Genomic DNA, 16,700 nt, shown 5'->3' on the forward strand with positions numbered 1-16,700 from the left:
ACCACGCCGCATTGGCTCACGGGGCGAGGCGGAGCGGCGGGCTCCTCGTTACTGTGGCAACGGAGGACGCGGCCGGTGCCGGGTGACGGTTGCAGGCGGCGGTTGCAGGCGGCGGTACGGCCGGGGCCGGGGCCGGGGCCGGGGCCGGGGCCGGGGCGCCCTGGCGCCCGCTGAGGCGGCTGCTCGCTGCGTGGCGTGGCGTGGCGTGGCGTGGCGTGGGCCGGGCGGCCGCGGGAGGCCGGGGCCTGGGGCGGGGTCTCCGGGGCGGTGTGCGGCTGGAAGCGGCCGGGGCACCGCGGGCTTCTGTCGACGCAGAGCGGTGCAGGCCGTGGCGCTTCCAGAACGTTCCGTGGAGGCGGGAGGCTGCACCGGGCACATGCTGCTGCGGGACCGCTGCTGCAGGGGAGGTGTTCGACCCGGAGCTGCTGGCAGCTCCCTGCGGTGGCCGGGGAGAGCTGTCCTTCCCTCGCCCCTCCTCCCTTTCTCTCCCGCCCCCGGCTTCCCCCTCTAGGCCCGTCGTTGGGTTTTGTGTTTTGCAGCAGGTTATTTGGTGGTTTCAGCGCTCTGTATGACGGGGATGGTTAAATTGCCCACTCTCAGAGTTGTCTGGTCGGGATGAGTGAAGCTGTGCTTTAAAGACGTTAAGATGCTACATGAATGGGACTATATGGTTATATGTAAATTCACTGAGTTAATTGCTAAGTCCAATCTCCGTTCCTGGATAGCGAGAACCTGGGCTAAAGGAGGAAGACAATGCTAGATAATACAGCACTACTGGTTACAAAGCAAAGCTGTTTTCCATGGGGGCAGCTTAGATCTCTCTGCACCTCACTTCCCTGTGCTTTAGGTTGTTGGAGGGCGTACCGACTTGCCTGGGGCACTGTGCAAAGGCCCAAGACAGCTTGGACCTAGAGCTGGGCCTCTCCTAAGCCTCCCTGGAACAAGGAGGCCAGAGAACCTGGCGTGGAGACCCCTGCCTGGCTCCTCAGGGAGACAAATATAGTCCAGAATGCCAAATCGAAACCTGCAACAAGAAATTCTGCTGCCCTCAACCTGGCCACAGGAGCAGAAAATCCATGTTTGGATGGAGCTGTGCCAGAGCTAATAAGCACTGTTAGACTTGAGCAGGCTCCACAACAAGTGCTTGTGGAGCAAAAGAGTCAATAACTTGGTTACGGACAGGGGAACATTGATTATATTCCACTGTACACGTTGGCATCTCATGTAAGTTTTTGGGCAAAGTTTATCCTTCTAGAGCACAGCAGGAAAATTGTTTGCATTTGAGGAAGGACAGTATAGAAAAGGTGGTGTTCTTTCTTCATCTGTCACTTGTTTTTTCTGCGCAGGTAAGCTATGGATATGGATATAGATAGTATTTCCTCAGTCTCTTCTCTGCAGTCCCTTGCCAAGCTACTTAGTGATGCTCAAGAAGAAGATGACGACGACGACGACGACGACGACGGGGTGAGTCTTCCACAAGAAATGCTGCTGCTTCTACATGTTGTACCACAGTCTCACCTTGTTAACTAAGAAGCAAATTTGGCTTTTCCCAGGGTGAGTAAAGAAAGCCTTATGCAGCTTTGGACTGACTGAAACAGCTAGAAGGTATTTGTAGGGTAAGAAGCTCCTGAGGGAGAAAGTAAGGAAGATGCCCCAGGAATAGGAGGCGAGATTGTGAGCATGGAATGGGAGGAAGATTTATTTTCTCAGCCTAAAGGAAATGAGAACATGCAGTTGAAAGAGTGTTAGATACTTCAGACTTCCCCCTACTTTTCCCTGAAGTCTGCCAGAGATGAAGGCAATTACAACTAGATACAAAGGACTTCATATGAAGGAAAAAGTTGCTGCTTAACTTCTGAGTAGAGACTAAAATATCCAGAGGCAACTGAGTGTGCTAATTCTGCATGTCAGACACTGAAGAACTGTAGAGATAATTGATCACTGAAGTACAATATTATCCCTTATCCCTTCTTCTTTATGTCATTTCTTTTACAGACGCTTACTGTAGAAACAGTTGTCAGACAGGAAAGAATAGAAGAGCTGAAAGGCTCGGTATCACATTGCAAGTCCCTGGATACCTCATTTTAATTTCTGGCAATGGTTTCCTTCAGGTTTGAGTAGATCCAGAAAGTTTTGTTTACCTAACACATACACATGCTTGTTCTCCAGCGGCTTAGCAAAAAACTAAGTATTGAAACTCTTCAGATATTGTTCCAAAAATTCTATTCAGTTATTACTTCTATACAACACCTAACTAAAAAAAAAAAAAAAGAAAAAAAAAGAAAAAGTTTAAGTAGAACTGATTCAGTTGTTTTAAAGTACTGGGTTTTGTGCAGAGAAACATCAAATCAACCCCGAGGGCACAGCTATACTAGGATCATTTTGACACTATTTCTACAGCAGCATTTTCTTCCCCAAAGTAAACTATACAAGAGAGAAAACGTTGCACACAGGTCTCCCCAATAGACGTGGCCAGCAGGGCTGAATTAATCAAGGCAGGAAGACTGCAACGTCCAATGTCACTAGCCCAGAAAAAGCCCTCAGAAGAAAGGCCAAAAGTTGAATAAAACGGAGCTTTGAACGATAGGCAGGCTCTTTCAGATTCGACGCCGACAAACAATAATCAAAACCCAGTCTGCAAATTGTTTCACGACATCACCTTGACAGCTAAACATCTGTCCAAAGGGTCATTCAAATGACAGAAACTCCCATGCGAGTTTCAGGAAAACATCCTCTTGCTGTAAGAGAACTGTTCAGTCTAATCTCAATGTCCTGATTTCCAAACATCTCATTCCTGAGTTTAAATATTAAATATTTCATTTAATTGAAAATAGTTGCTCATTCTAACATACCAAGAGTGTGAGGACATTTTTAAGGCAATGTTTTTTTCAATTCTGTATTGTGAATTCTTTGCCACCAGGCGGAAGTGCAGCAACATAGCTCATCACAGGTCGGATTTTTCTTTCCCCAAGACATCCAGTTTCAGAGCACCTTCAAAACTGTTACTAAATATTTAGTGTCAGGTGTATTTCTTTATTTGTCCACTTTTCAGTTTGTCTCAGTTCAGGTTTCGCAACCTTGCCTTCTAAATCCTATCCATCTAACCATGCAAGTGCATCTAGAGACTGATACTTGAGTATGTAAGACTCTACTACTATTGCTTTCTATGAAGATTTCCTCTGTGCAAGGAAATGATTGCTGCCATATGCCTATCCGATGATGCCAAAATCTCTTGTCGTAATTCACCATTTCCAGTGTTGGCTTCCAGCCTCATCGGCTTTCTTAGTAATAAGGTGTGTACATAGTCGTAGTTTAAGAGAGAAGAATCAGGTGGGTCTGTGCGCGTCTAGATGAAAAAGTACGTATGTATGTATGCAGCTATACTGCCATCTGGCAGTATTTGGGAATGATGACACACAGGCAACTGTGGGACTCAGGATGGCGCGGCCCATGGAAGAGGGGTTTGCGCTGGGGTGCTCCCCAAGAGTTAAGGAACCCCGGTGCACCACGGCCGGAGTCACCACACTGTGGGGTTGCTGTAGCCCTCCAGCGACCCCTGAGTGCTGAGCAAACCTAGTCAGCAAAGGAGAAGTGACACTGCGGACTCGCCCTGTAAGCCTCTGGGTAGCGTGGAACTGGGTTATCTGTTGAGTACGCATACTGTTGGGTGTTGAACATGCGTACTGTTATCTGTTGCCCAGCCTCTTGACCACACTGTTATTGGCTGAGGCCGTCGGTTCTGCTGTGTGACTGTGGTCTGGCACTGTTCGAATGGGCAAGGAACTAAGCCCGGGAAGGATAAAAGAGAGTAAGCTACCTACCTCTGTGTGGACTCAGACTCGCCCTCAGTTGGCCTGCAGACCAGACAACCCACCGATCAGCGGGGACGCCACTGATGGCGACCGCCAGGGAGAACCTGAATCATCCCGGCACAGCCCGAGCGTGGTGAGAAGAGTCTGGGGAAAACTGTACCGGAGGGGTGGCCCGTAAGTACAAGGAAAGGGTGAGAATGGTCACTGTACCGCGCATCCGAGAAAAGTCACTGTACTGAGCATCCGTGGCTTAACCAGGGAGCTCTAATATGTGTATTCTATTTTCAGTTCTATTGTATTTCTAGCTTTACTATACTTTTCAGCTTTGTTATACTTGTAGATGGTTTGGTGTTAATTGTTTAGTGTTGTCATATGTAACTTCTTATACCTGCCAAATGATGATCTCTGAAGTTCAGCGCGCTAACCCAGGAATCTGACAGAATCTCAGCTGCTCCCCTGTTGGCGCATCACAGTTGTGCAGGAGCTGGTAGGCTTCGAGTCTGGATTTGCTGGGAGCTGAATCAGGTCACAGCTGTGCGGGAAAGGGGCTTTGCAGCAGTTGCCACCACTTGCGCCTGTCAGGGTGCGCGGAGCAGCAGAGGAGGGCAGCAGGCTGCCCGAGCACCGCTGGGGCGCAGGCAGTGGCTGTGGCGGGGAGGGGGCTTTGCTGCACGGGGCAGCGGGACAGAGCGCCCGCCGCCTCCAGCCCCGGCGCCGCAGCCGGGCTCCGGCTGTGCCCGCATGGCTGCTGCCGAGGCCCCGAGGCCTGGCCACCGGGACACTCTGCAGCCCCGCATTGGAAAGCCCCATTACTTGGATTTAGAAATCCTAGTTAGTGGGATTTAACCCATTCAAGAGTGCCACCGGCACAGCCGCGGAGCGCAGACAGGCCGCGAGCCGCCGGCAGGGTGGCAGCGCTTCCCGGCCCTGGTGGGTGGGCACGAGTGCGGCGTGCCCGGGAGCCAGCGTGAAAGCGCGGGGAGCGAGCGCGGGGCTGCCGGCCTGCGGGGCTGTGAGGGGCTCTCGTAGCCGGCGTCCCCCGCGCTGCCGCTCGCCCAGGAGCGCTCCTGGCCAAAGCCCTCGGGCCCGGCCATGTTGGCACTGGAGCGCGTGCGAGTGGAGGAGCTCTGTGCCCCAAGGCCTGTGGGTGGGAGAGATCCCCCCCACCCCCGGCCCCCGCGAGCTGCTCTAAGGAAACACCACTCTGGCGCTGCGTGAGCTCTGCCTCCTCTCCGTCTTTATTGCCCAGGGGCCTCCTCGTGCAGGTGGCCGGGCGCGATGATGGCACCGGCCCGAGACGGAGGAGCACGGTGCGGGCAGGCTGGGCGGAGGGACGGTGCCGTGGCCTGGTGTCGGTGCCCAGCCCGAGATGCCACCCGTTCAGGCCTTGTCGCCGGTTGGTGCTTCGAGCCTGCCCGTGCCAGGCGCGCCTGCGTCTGCAGTGTTCTCCTCCTGCGTGGTGGCACTGAAATGGAAGCCGGGGTTGTGTGCAGTAGCTCTCTGAAGGGCACACTGGCCAGCCCCAAGGGAAAGGGAGCAGGAGAATACGCCCTTAAGCTGCCCCCAGAGGCCCCAAAGCAAGCCCGCCCTTGAAAGGGGCGCAGCATAGCCTGAGCAAGGTGTCTTCTGCTTTTGTGGTGGCGATTACCTGTCACTGGAAGAGCTTCTGCTGAACTCTCCCATGCCCGGTGTAGGAGGCAGGGATGGGAGAAGGCCGCCATACGGATTGTCGTCTTCATTGCCCCAGATGTTGCAGAGCTCTAGGCTTGCTGCGCTCGGAGAAGCACACCTGGAGCAGGTACACTGCAGGCTGCTGTGAAGCTGGAAATAACACATTAGCAGATGAGCTTTGTGTTGGTGCGAGTTTGAAGAGGGGAAGGTTTGAAGGGACTTGCTCGGATGGAGCTTTTTGTCCTGGAGGCAGGACAGAACTCACCTCTCCGCAGTGGCAGCGGTAGTGGCAAGCGGATGCCTCGGCATCGTCCTCTGGAGACCTAGGAATCGTACCGAGAGGTATGGTAAAGGATTTTTAGTTGTCCTTTTGAAAGGAAGCGCGCTCCCTAGGAGGGAACTTGTGCTCTGTTCCATTTGCCAGGGAAAGGGTTAAAATGCCGGCCTGGGAGCTTTCTGGGAAGCCTTGAGAGTACCTGTGGGCTTCAGGTAAGCACTTTGTGCAGCTGTGTAATGGCTGCCTTGCAGGTGTGCTGTTCTTGTTGCCATGCCCACATTGGAAGCTGCTGTGCAAGGTGTATCACTTTGCAAGGGGTGTGAATTTCAAACATTACCTTTCTTTCCTGGTCTTGAGTCGGTAGTAGAGCCAAACGCAGAACGCAAAGAACAACGTCAAGATGACGAGCGTCAAAGTGTTGGCGACGATGACGACAACAGTTCTGCGTTTTGGAGGGCTGGGGTCAGCCTCTGCAGAACCCTTGGGGGAGAGTACTGCAAAACAGTGGCCAGAGATCAGCGTTTAATATAAACGTGCATGCTGTGGTAGGTGAAAGGTAGGAAGGGGAGGGCTGAAGCGTGAAGAGCCCAAGCGCAGCGGCACACGCATCACAGCCGTGGGGACGTGGCATCCCAGCACGTGCGGGATGCCATGTGGTATCCTAGTTTGGTGCCGTGCATTGAGAAAACGCCCCATTCTTCTCTTCTCCCCCCTGCTCCTTTTGGTGCGTTTTGCTCCTCCTCTCTCCCTCCTTCCTGCGCTGGGAGAAAGGGAAGCAGGAGCCTGCTGTCACGAGCGAGACCCACTCTTGTGCTGGGCCGAGGCTCGGCAGATGCTTGTGTGTGCCCAGGGCGGGCAGCGCAGGAGGGCGGCGCAGAAGGCTGTGGAAAGCCGCGTCTCTGCAGAAGAGCTCCTCCTCAAGTGTTCTCAGCTTTGGAAGGGAGCCCCCTATTCTGCCTGTGCCCCCAGGTGCTGGTAGGGGCCCGTGGGAGCGCTGCCTTGCCCCTGGAGATTCACCCTTAGACAATGTTAGTGGGGGAGAGGAGGTCTTGCGTCGGAGTACGTACCTTCAGACAGCACCGAAGCCTCTCTTTCCCCAGGTATGGGGACCCCGTGTACAAGAAGAGTACACAGGAGAAGGCACACCAAGGCAGAGCAGCCAGCCATGTCTGCTGGTACTCCCAAAGCTGTGTGCGCAAATGAGGCCTGCCCGGCAACGGGGCCCTGGGTTGCCCTGGCGGTGCTGTGACATCGCCGGCGGGCGTGCAGACCTTGTGAAGGTGTCAGGAGCTCCTCACAATGGGCCGCTGAGCGTGCGCGCGGCCTGCCAGCTCCTTCCCAGTCACCCTGCACAGGCGTGACCTCAGTGCCACCGGCTGTTTGTTGTAGGCCGTGCTTCTCCTGAGCGCCGTTTGGCGGGGAGGCGGTCTTTCACGGAGCCGGGCAGGCTGTGCAGACGAGCCTCTGCAGGGCCTGACGAAAGCTAGGGAGGATGCGCAGGAGCAGGCTGGGAGACTGTCTGGCTCCGTGCATTTCCCCACAGTAAAACAGTAGCCACAGGAAAACACTAGGCACGTTAAGGGAGTGTTTAAATGGGTACGTCTGCTTTAGACCCCACGACAGGCAGGGGCTTTCCTTTCCCCGAAGAAAGGAAGGCGGCTGTGACCCCCCCCCCCACCCCTTGCTCTCGGGCTGACACACTGCCCCGGCAAGGCAGCAAAAGCCACATTCCAAAATTCATTTTCGGGGTGCCGTGCTCCCTGGTATTGCTACCTTAGTATAATCCTTGCACTCCAGTTGGAAATAGCGTGTGGGCTGTGGCCCCATAATGCTGATATACAAGCCATGGAAGCAGTTACCCAGCGAGGGCAGTTGACCTGGAAAAAACAATAGTGAATCTGTAACCACAGAAGTGATAGAAAACACACCCATCGATGCCTTAACGCTTTTAAATGAAGACATACACAATATTGGCCAAACTACTGTACAGAATCATTTCACACTTGACTGTTTGCTAGCCTCTCAAGGAGCAGTGTGTGCCTTAACTAATGACAGTTGCTGTTTTTATGTTAACCATTTCCATCAGATTACTACTGATGTATATCAGATAGCCAACCGCACTAAAGTTTTGCATATCGTTGGGGAGGACCTCCAGTGACCCCTGAGTGCTGAGCAAACCTAGTCAGCAAAGGAGAAGTGACACTGCAGACTCGCCCTGTAAGCCTCTGGGTAGCGTGGAACTGGGTTGTCTGTTGACCACCCTGTTGGTATCCATCCTGTTACCGGCTGAGGCCATCGGTTCTGTTGTGTAACCGTGGTCTGGCACTGTTTGATTGGATGAAAAACCCTAAGCCTCTGAAGGACAGAAGAAAGCCACATACCTCTGTGTGGACTCAGTCTCACCCTCACTTGGCCTGCACACCCAGCAACCCACCCATCAGCAGGGACACCCCGATGGCAACTGCCAGGGAGAACCTGAATCATCCCAGCATAGCTTGAGTACGCTGAGAACAATCTGGGGAAAACCGTACTGGAGAGGTGGTCCATAAGGACAAGGAAAGGCTGAGAACGGTCACTGTACCGTGCATCTGTGGCTTAACCACAGAGCTCTGATATGTGCATTCTGTTTTCAGTTCTTTACTTTTTAGCTTTGTTAGACTTGTAGATGGTCTGGTGTAAGTTGTTCAGTGTTGTCCAGTGTCCGTCGTATGTGTGTAACTGCTTAGCTCTAGTAAATTCTTACACTTGACAAATGATGATCTCTTGAGTTCAGTGCAACTAACCCGAATCTGAAAGAATCTCCGACGCCCCTCTATTGGCGCGTCACAGTCAACAAAACCACCTTGGATAAAACAGTGAGTAGGCTACACCCTGCTTACGGAATATAGTCCTTGTCTCAAACAGGCCCGCAAGTTTCACTGTTAAAGTGAAACAGGTTTGTTGCCTGGGTTCAGCAACAGTTCAGCATCCTGGGCAGGGCACTCCCCTTCCTCACCACTCCCATCCCTGCCTCTATACCCCCACCCCAAATCCACCAAAGACACTCTCCAAGCACTTCAAATGCAACTCTGACACTTCTCTTCAGTGGCAGAATTATTTCAGCCTCAGCCTCCAAACCCCTTCAGTAATACTTCTCAAACACCACTCAGCTTAGGAATCCCCATCCCTAATGATGAAGACCCCCACCCCCACCAGCCCAAAAAGTACTGACAGCAAAGCCATTCAAAATCCTGCAAGGCACATTCAAACACGAGAGCATCCCACTGTTATCTCGGCAGTCACTTGCCTTCTGGGCCATTTTACACTGTACTTGTCTTCCTTTATCACCTCCGGTTTCAAATTCACACATACACAGTCACAAAATAAAGACTGGCCATTCAGAATGTAAGGAGGCAAGACTACAGGCTACTTCATCTCAGCATTAAGCTCAAATATCACAAGAAACAGCTAAGCCAAGAGATGCTGTTCTGAGAAACTTCCCCACATAAACAGATGCTTTGCTTCAGACTGACCTAGCCAGGTGGCAAACTCACTAATTCAGACACACATACAAGTTCTGCCAATTGCTGTAATGTTAAGAAACAAACGGATACATGCATATCCGCTTGGGCCCTAATGGGTGCACTTTTGCGTCTGTAACTAGAGACCCTGGATAAATAGGGAAAAAAAGAAAGCATGTATTACGACCACGAGTTTCACTTCACACCAGCAAAAGCTGAAGGAGGCTTCAGAACTTCACACACCACCCCCAGGTGCCCTCCATGTCGGCAGGCTTCCCAATTACAGCCCACATTCCCAGCCCAGGCACTCACCTGAGCACTGTCCCCCAAGGCTGAAGGCAGTTGCTGGCTGTGTTGTTTGTTGCTCCTAGGGTGGCAGCAGCGGTGGCAGCGGCAGCAGGCGCTGCTCCAAAGGTCAACCCCGCGGGCGCTGCTTGCGGGGCCGCACTGCTTACGGTGCTGATACTGAAGCTGGGTGTTGCTGCCTGGGTTGCACTACCACTGGAAAAAGTAAACCCTCCAGTTGTCCCAGACTCAGTGGTAGTGGCGGTGGTACCAGCAGAGCCAAAAACAAAGCCAGAGGGGGCTGCTGCTTGCCTTGAGGGCGCACTAGCCGGTACAGAGCCGCCGAACCCAAAGCCTCCTGTGATACCTGCAGCTTGAGTTGTGCTACTGCCTCCCAAGTGTAATTTGGGTGCCTTTCCCCTAGGGAAAAAAAAAAAAAAAAGTAAGGTAATCTGAGACATATATCCAGTGAACTACTAAGAATCAGCTTTCTTACAAAGTATTTACTGACAGCAGAGAACATCTTAATTTCAGAGATGTGCACTTCAGGTTCCTACTTCAAGCTAACTGCAGCCCAGTTTTGACACAGATCGCACTACAATTCCTGTCATACAGACTCCACCAAGTCCACTTTTACTGACTCCTCCTTAATTACCTCCTCCCACCAAGGTATTTACATCACCATGAATGTTTCAGAATAAGTTTCTTCTCTCAGACCTTAAACATCCTTGTCACCTCCTCTGCTTCAAACTAACACAAGACTTTCTTCCAGCTGCCTTCCCACTGCTAGCCTCCATCCAACTCCCTTTCCACCGTTCTCGGGTGGAAAAGTTATTTTAAATTTAACAAACAAAAACAGTACGATGATGACAAAAGGCCTTCCTGAGCAGCAGCTGCATATTTGGAAGAAAGAAGGAAAGAACATAAGCTAAGAAGGAAAGAGTGTATTTTTTGAAAAAGTGAAGCCATTCTTTCGTATGATTTTCCACTAGTATAACTGCCCCAGGGACCCTCAGAAATGGCACTATTCTGTAAAGTAAAACTGAAAAGCAAAAATGCCAATAACCTCAATTACTTACCAGCTCCAGTCTCTCCCCTTTCCCAGCCACAAGGCAGATGACAAAGTAAAACTACAGCTCGCACCTGCCTAACACCTCTTTTCCATTGCTATCAATAAGATGCTGGTTCTTGGTAACCTTCATTCTACCTTACTAACATGACCTGAGGAGCACTGCTCGGGCAAAAGCTGAGCAAGCAGGATTTCCCTGGGCTGTTTCATCACATTTTTCCACTTCAGAAGTGGGACTATCTGGAAAGACAAATGATTCTACCAATTCCCATTCCAGGGTTTACAGTGTCTTAAAAGGACTGAAGTCCTGCTTGGGAAAGGACAGATTCTGAGCACCCCAAGTTTTAATCACAACAGAACAGGCGCACCATGCAAAAGCTCAAATTCTCCTTTTTCTTAACCAGCATGGACTCATGTCTCCAAAGCAGCAGCATAAACATACAACTTTCAGCAGTGGAATAAGTCACAGGATTGACTGGTCTTGATAGCCCGTGGAAAAGTGAATGGAGAGAAAGAACAGGCCCCAGTAAACACCTACGGATGTGCTGCACTGCAGCACAGGTTCACCCCGCAACAGCAGCGGCCTCGCTCTGTTCTGAGGTACTTTCCCAGGCGCCTCCAAAGCAGCAGGCCGCTCGGCAGCGCCGCCACCTCCCCCCCCGCCCCCCCGCGGCGGCGGGCGCTGGGCCGCGGGACTCACCCCAGCGAGAACACGGCCCCGGCCGGCGCCGCCGTGGCGGCGGGCTGCGTGCCGAAGCTGAAGCCGGCGGGCTGCGCGGTGCTGGCCGGCGTGCTGAGGGAGAAGAGCCCGGCCGGCTGGCTGCTGGCGGGCGTCTGCGCCGCCGTGCCGAAGCTGAAGCCTCCCGAGGCGGCGGAGGTGGAGAAGGAGAAGCCCGTCGCGGCCGTGGTGGCGGCGGCCGTCTTCGGCACGCCGAAGGTGAAGCCGCCTCCCGCCGCGCCCGACCCGAAGCTGAACTGGTTCATGGCTGCCGGCGGCCTGCGAGAGAAGGGGCGCGCCGCCGTCAGCCCTCGGGGGCGGGGGGGCGCCCCACGGCCCCGGCCCGCGGCTGAAGCGACGTGCGGGGGCGCGGCTCGCCGCCCACCGGGGCTGCGGCACCGGCCGAGGGCAGGGCAGGGCAGGGCGACGGGGGCGGGGCGGCGGCCCCGAGCACCTACCGGACCGACGGCGACGGCGACAGCCCCTCCCCGCCGCCAGCTCCCGCTCCCTGCACGGCGCGCGCGCCCGCTGAGGACGCTTTTTACGTTGCTTCCGGCCGGTAGACAGTGACGCAACTGCTCTGCGCCCGCCCCTCGCCCCGCCGCCCAGGCGCCGGCCGGGCTCTCACCGCTCCGAAAAACTATTGGCTCTCCCTGCCGCCGCTCATCGGACACCACGCCGCATTGGCTCACGGGGCGAGGCGGAGCGGCGGGCTCCTCGTTACTGTGGCAACGGAGGACGCGGCCGGTGCCGGGTGACGGTTGCAGGCGGCGGTTGCAGGCGGCGGTACGGCCGGGGCCGGGGCCGGGGCCGGGGCCGGGGCGCCCTGGCGCCCGCTGAGGCGGCTGCTCGCTGCGTGGCGTGGCGTGGCGTGGCGTGGCGTGGGCCGGGCGGCCGCGGGAGGCCGGGGCCTGGGGCGGGGTCTCCGGGGCGGTGTGCGGCTGGAAGCGGCCGGGGCACCGCGGGCTTCTGTCGACGCAGAGCGGTGCAGGCCGTGGCGCTTCCAGAACGTTCCGTGGAGGCGGGAGGCTGCACCGGGCACATGCTGCTGCGGGACCGCTGCTGCAGGGGAGGTGTTCGACCCGGAGCTGCTGGCAGCTCCCTGCGGTGGCCGGGGAGAGCTGTCCTTCCCTCGCCCCTCCTCCCTTTCTCTCCCGCCCCCGGCTTCCCCCTCTAGGCCCGTCGTTGGGTTTTGTGTTTTGCAGCAGGTTATTTGGTGGTTTCAGCGCTCTGTATGACGGGGATGGTTAAATTGCCCACTCTCAGAGTTGTCTGGTCGGGATGAGTGAAGCTGTGCTTTAAAGACGTTAAGATGCTACATGAATGGGACTATATGGTTATATGTAAATTCACTGAGTTAATTGCTAAGTCCAATCTCCGTTCCTGGATAGCGAGAACCTGGGCTAAAGGAGGAAGACAATGCTAGATAATACAGCACTACTGGTTACAAAGCAAAGCTGTTTTCCATGGGGGCAGCTTAGATCTCTCTGCACCTCACTTCCCTGTGCTTTAGGTTGTTGGAGGGCGTACCGACTTGCCTGGGGCACTGTGCAAAGGCCCAAGACAGCTTGGACCTAGAGCTGGGCCTCTCCTAAGCCTCCCTGGAACAAGGAGGCCAGAGAACCTGGCGTGGAGACCCCTGCCTGGCTCCTCAGGGAGACAAATATAGTCCAGAATGCCAAATCGAAACCTGCAACAAGAAATTCTGCTGCCCTCAACCTGGCCACAGGAGCAGAAAATCCATGTTTGGATGGAGCTGTGCCAGAGCTAATAAGCACTGTTAGACTTGAGCAGGCTCCACAACAAGTGCTTGTGGAGCAAAAGAGTCAATAACTTGGTTACGGACAGGGGAACATTGATTATATTCCACTGTACACGTTGGCATCTCATGTAAGTTTTTGGGCAAAGTTTATCCTTCTAGAGCACAGCAGGAAAATTGTTTGCATTTGAGGAAGGACAGTATAGAAAAGGTGGTGTTCTTTCTTCATCTGTCACTTGTTTTTTCTGCGCAGGTAAGCTATGGATATGGATATAGATAGTATTTCCTCAGTCTCTTCTCTGCAGTCCCTTGCCAAGCTACTTAGTGATGCTCAAGAAGAAGATGACGACGACGACGACGGGGTGAGTCTTCCACAAGAAATGCTGCTGCTTCTACATGTTGTACCACAGTCTCACCTTGTTAACTAAGAAGCAAATTTGGCTTTTCCCAGGGTGAGTAAAGAAAGCCTTATGCAGCTTTGGACTGACTGAAACAGCTAGAAGGTATTTGTAGGGTAAGAAGCTCCTGAGGGAGAAAGTAAGGAAGATGCCCCAGGAATAGGAGGCGAGATTGTGAGCATGGAATGGGAGGAAGATTTATTTTCTCAGCCTAAAGGAAATGAGAACATGCAGTTGAAAGAGTGTTAGATACTTCAGACTTCCCCCTACTTTTCCCTGAAGTCTGCCAGAGATGAAGGCAATTACAACTAGATACAAAGGACTTCATATGAAGGAAAAAGTTGCTGCTTAACTTCTGAGTAGAGACTAAAATATCCAGAGGCAACTGAGTGTGCTAATTCTGCATGTCAGACACTGAAGAACTGTAGAGATAATTGATCACTGAAGTACAATATTATCCCTTATCCCTTCTTCTTTATGTCATTTCTTTTACAGACGCTTACTGTAGAAACAGTTGTCAGACAGGAAAGAATAGAAGAGCTGAAAGGCTCGGTATCACATTGCAAGTCCCTGGATACCTCATTTTAATTTCTGGCAATGGTTTCCTTCAGGTTTGAGTAGATCCAGAAAGTTTTGTTTACCTAACACATACACATGCTTGTTCTCCAGCGGCTTAGCAAAAAACTAAGTATTGAAACTCTTCAGATATTGTTCCAAAAATTCTATTCAGTTATTACTTCTATACAACACCTAACTAAAAAAAAAAAAAAAAGAAAAAAAAAGAAAAAGTTTAAGTAGAACTGATTCAGTTGTTTTAAAGTACTGGGTTTTGTGCAGAGAAACATCAAATCAACCCCGAGGGCACAGCTATACTAGGATCATTTTGACACTATTTCTACAGCAGCATTTTCTTCCCCAAAGTAAACTATACAAGAGAGAAAACGTTGCACACAGGTCTCCCCAATAGACGTGGCCAGCAGGGCTGAATTAATCAAGGCAGGAAGACTGCAACGTCCAATGTCACTAGCCCAGAAAAAGCCCTCAGAAGAAAGGCCAAAAGTTGAATAAAACGGAGCTTTGAACGATAGGCAGGCTCTTTCAGATTCGACGCCGACAAACAATAATCAAAACCCAGTCTGCAAATTGTTTCACGACATCACCTTGACAGCTAAACATCTGTCCAAAGGGTCATTCAAATGACAGAAACTCCCATGCGAGTTTCAGGAAAACATCCTCTTGCTGTAAGAGAACTGTTCAGTCTAATCTCAATGTCCTGATTTCCAAACATCTCATTCCTGAGTTTAAATATTAAATATTTCATTTAATTGAAAATAGTTGCTCATTCTAACATACCAAGAGTGTGAGGACATTTTTAAGGCAATGTTTTTTTCAATTCTGTATTGTGAATTCTTTGCCACCAGGCGGAAGTGCAGCAACATAGCTCATCACAGGTCGGATTTTTCTTTCCCCAAGACATCCAGTTTCAGAGCACCTTCAAAACTGTTACTAAATATTTAGTGTCAGGTGTATTTCTTTATTTGTCCACTTTTCAGTTTGTCTCAGTTCAGGTTTCGCAACCTTGCCTTCTAAATCCTATCCATCTAACCATGCAAGTGCATCTAGAGACTGATACTTGAGTATGTAAGACTCTACTACTATGGCTTTCTATGAAGATTTCCTCTGTGCAAGGAAATGATTGCTGCCATATGCCTATCCGATGATGCCAAAATCTCTTGTCGTAATTCACCATTTCCAGTGTTGGCTTCCAGCCTCATCGGCTTTCTTAGTAATAAGGTGTGTACATAGTCGTAGTTTAAGAGAGAAGAATCAGGTGGGTCTGTGCGTGTCTAGATGAAAAAGTACGTATGTATGTATGCAGCTATACTGCCATCTGGCAGTATTTGGGAATGATGACACACAGGCAACTGTGGGACTCAGGATGGCGCGGCCCATGGAAGAGGGGTTTGCGCTGGGGTGCTCCCCAAGAGTTAAGGAACCCCGGTGCACCACGGCCGGAGTCACCACACTGTGGGGTTGCTGTAGCCCTCCAGCGACCCCTGAGTGCTGAGCAAACCTAGTCAGCAAAGGAGAAGTGACACTGCGGACTCGCCCTGTAAGCCTCTGGGTAGCGTGGAACTGGGTTATCTGTTGAGTACGCATACTGTTGGGTGTTGAACATGCGTACTGTTATCTGTTGCCCAGCCTCTTGACCACACTGTTATTGGCTGAGGCCGTCGGTTCTGCTGTGTGACTGTGGTCTGGCACTGTTCGAATGGGCAAGGAACTAAGCCCGGGAAGGATAAAAGAGAGTAAGCTACCTACCTCTGTGTGGACTCAGACTCGCCCTCAGTTGGCCTGCAGACCAGACAACCCACCGATCAGCGGGGACGCCACTGATGGCGACCGCCAGGGAGAACCTGAATCATCCCGGCACAGCCCGAGCGTGGTGAGAAGAGTCTGGGGAAAACTGTACCGGAGGGGTGGCCCGTAAGTACAAGGAAAGGGTGAGAATGGTCACTGTACCGCGCATCCGAGAAAAGTCACTGTACTGAGCATCCGTGGCTTAACCAGGGAGCTCTAATATGTGTATTCTATTTTCAGTTCTATTGTATTTCTAGCTTTACTATACTTTTCAGCTTTGTTATACTTGTAGATGGTTTGGTGTTAATTGTTTAGTGTTGTCATATGTAACTTCTTATACCTGCCAAATGATGATCTCTGAAGTTCAGTGCGCTAACCCAGGAATCTGACAGAATCTCAGCTGCTCCCCTGTTGGCGCATCACAGTTGTGCAGGAGCTGGTAGGCTTCGAGTCTGGATTTGCTGGGAGCTGAATCAGGTCACAGCTGTGCGGGAAAGGGGCTTTGCAGCAGTTGCCACCACTTGCGCCTGTCAGGGTGCGCGGAGCAGCAGAGGAGGGCAGCAGGCTGCCCGAGCACCGCTGGGGCGCAGGCAGTGGCTGTGGCGGGGAGGGGGCTTTGCTGCACGGGGCAGCGGGACAGAGCGCCCGCCGCCTCCAGCCCCGGCGCCGCAGCCGGGCTCCGGCTGTGCCCGCACGGCTGCTGCCGAGGCCCCGAGGCCTGGCCACCGGGACACTCTGCAGCCCCGCATTGGAAAGCCCCATTACTTGGATTTAGAAATCCTAGTTAGTGGGATTTAACCCATTCAAGAGTGCCACCGGCACAGCCGCGGAGCGCAGACAGGCCGCGAGC

General features: G+C 52.6%; 1 protein-coding gene and 2 long non-coding RNA genes across 5 annotated transcripts; 2 read left to right on the top strand and 1 right to left on the bottom strand.

The window, feature by feature from the left end:
* The first annotated feature begins 50 nt into the window (after positions 1-50).
* LOC135325969 (uncharacterized) lies at positions 51-4,151 on the top strand. The gene is made up of 2 exons (XR_010386669.1): positions 51-114; positions 1,347-4,151. It is a non-coding gene; the product is annotated as an uncharacterized LOC135325969 (long non-coding RNA).
* Positions 4,152-5,032: 881 nt separating this feature from the next.
* On the bottom strand, positions 5,033-11,849 carry LOC135325962 (nuclear pore glycoprotein p62-like). 3 transcript variants are annotated; one of them, XM_064503900.1, is made up of 8 exons: positions 11,791-11,849; positions 11,315-11,611; positions 9,573-9,965; positions 7,534-7,637; positions 6,098-6,254; positions 5,749-5,806; positions 5,461-5,633; positions 5,033-5,277 (listed from the first exon to the last, which is right to left on the bottom strand). In XM_064503900.1, the coding sequence occupies exons 2-4, from the start codon at positions 11,596-11,598 to the stop codon at positions 7,616-7,618; spliced, it is 699 nt and encodes a 232-aa protein (XP_064359970.1). In that variant the 5' UTR covers positions 11,599-11,611; positions 11,791-11,849; the 3' UTR covers positions 5,033-5,277; positions 5,461-5,633; positions 5,749-5,806; positions 6,098-6,254; positions 7,534-7,615. The 3 variants fall into 3 exon arrangements, with proteins under 3 accessions (XP_064359970.1, XP_064359969.1, XP_064359968.1); XM_064503899.1 differs by having other exon boundaries at positions 6,098-7,243; XM_064503898.1 differs by having other exon boundaries at positions 6,098-7,637.
* A 205-nt stretch (positions 11,850-12,054) lies between these two features.
* LOC135325968 (uncharacterized) lies at positions 12,055-16,141 on the top strand. The gene is made up of 2 exons (XR_010386668.1): positions 12,055-12,118; positions 13,345-16,141. It is a non-coding gene; the product is annotated as an uncharacterized LOC135325968 (long non-coding RNA).
* The last annotated feature ends 559 nt before the right edge of the window (positions 16,142-16,700 follow it).

The sequence above is a fragment of the Dromaius novaehollandiae genome, unplaced genomic scaffold (assembly GCF_036370855.1).
Source record: "Dromaius novaehollandiae isolate bDroNov1 unplaced genomic scaffold, bDroNov1.hap1 HAP1_SCAFFOLD_136, whole genome shotgun sequence".
In the NCBI taxonomy this organism is placed as follows: Eukaryota; Metazoa; Chordata; class Aves; order Casuariiformes; family Dromaiidae; genus Dromaius; species Dromaius novaehollandiae.

What these genes read in the sequence shown, in the direction of transcription:
- LOC135325962 (XM_064503900.1), bottom strand. Translation starts at nt 11,598, where the DNA reads ATGAACCAGTTCAGCTTCGGGTCGGGCGCGGCGGGAGGCGGCTTCACC. An exon ending in GGGGCCGTGTTCTCGCTGGG is followed by an intron (nt 9,966 to 11,314) that starts GTGAGTCCCGCG and finishes TTTTTTCCCTAG; the next exon opens with GGGAAAGGCACCCAAATTAC. An exon ending in CCTTGGGGGACAGTGCTCAG is followed by an intron (nt 7,638 to 9,572) that starts GTGAGTGCCTGG and finishes TGTTTTTTCCAG; the next exon opens with GTCAACTGCCCTCGCTGGGT.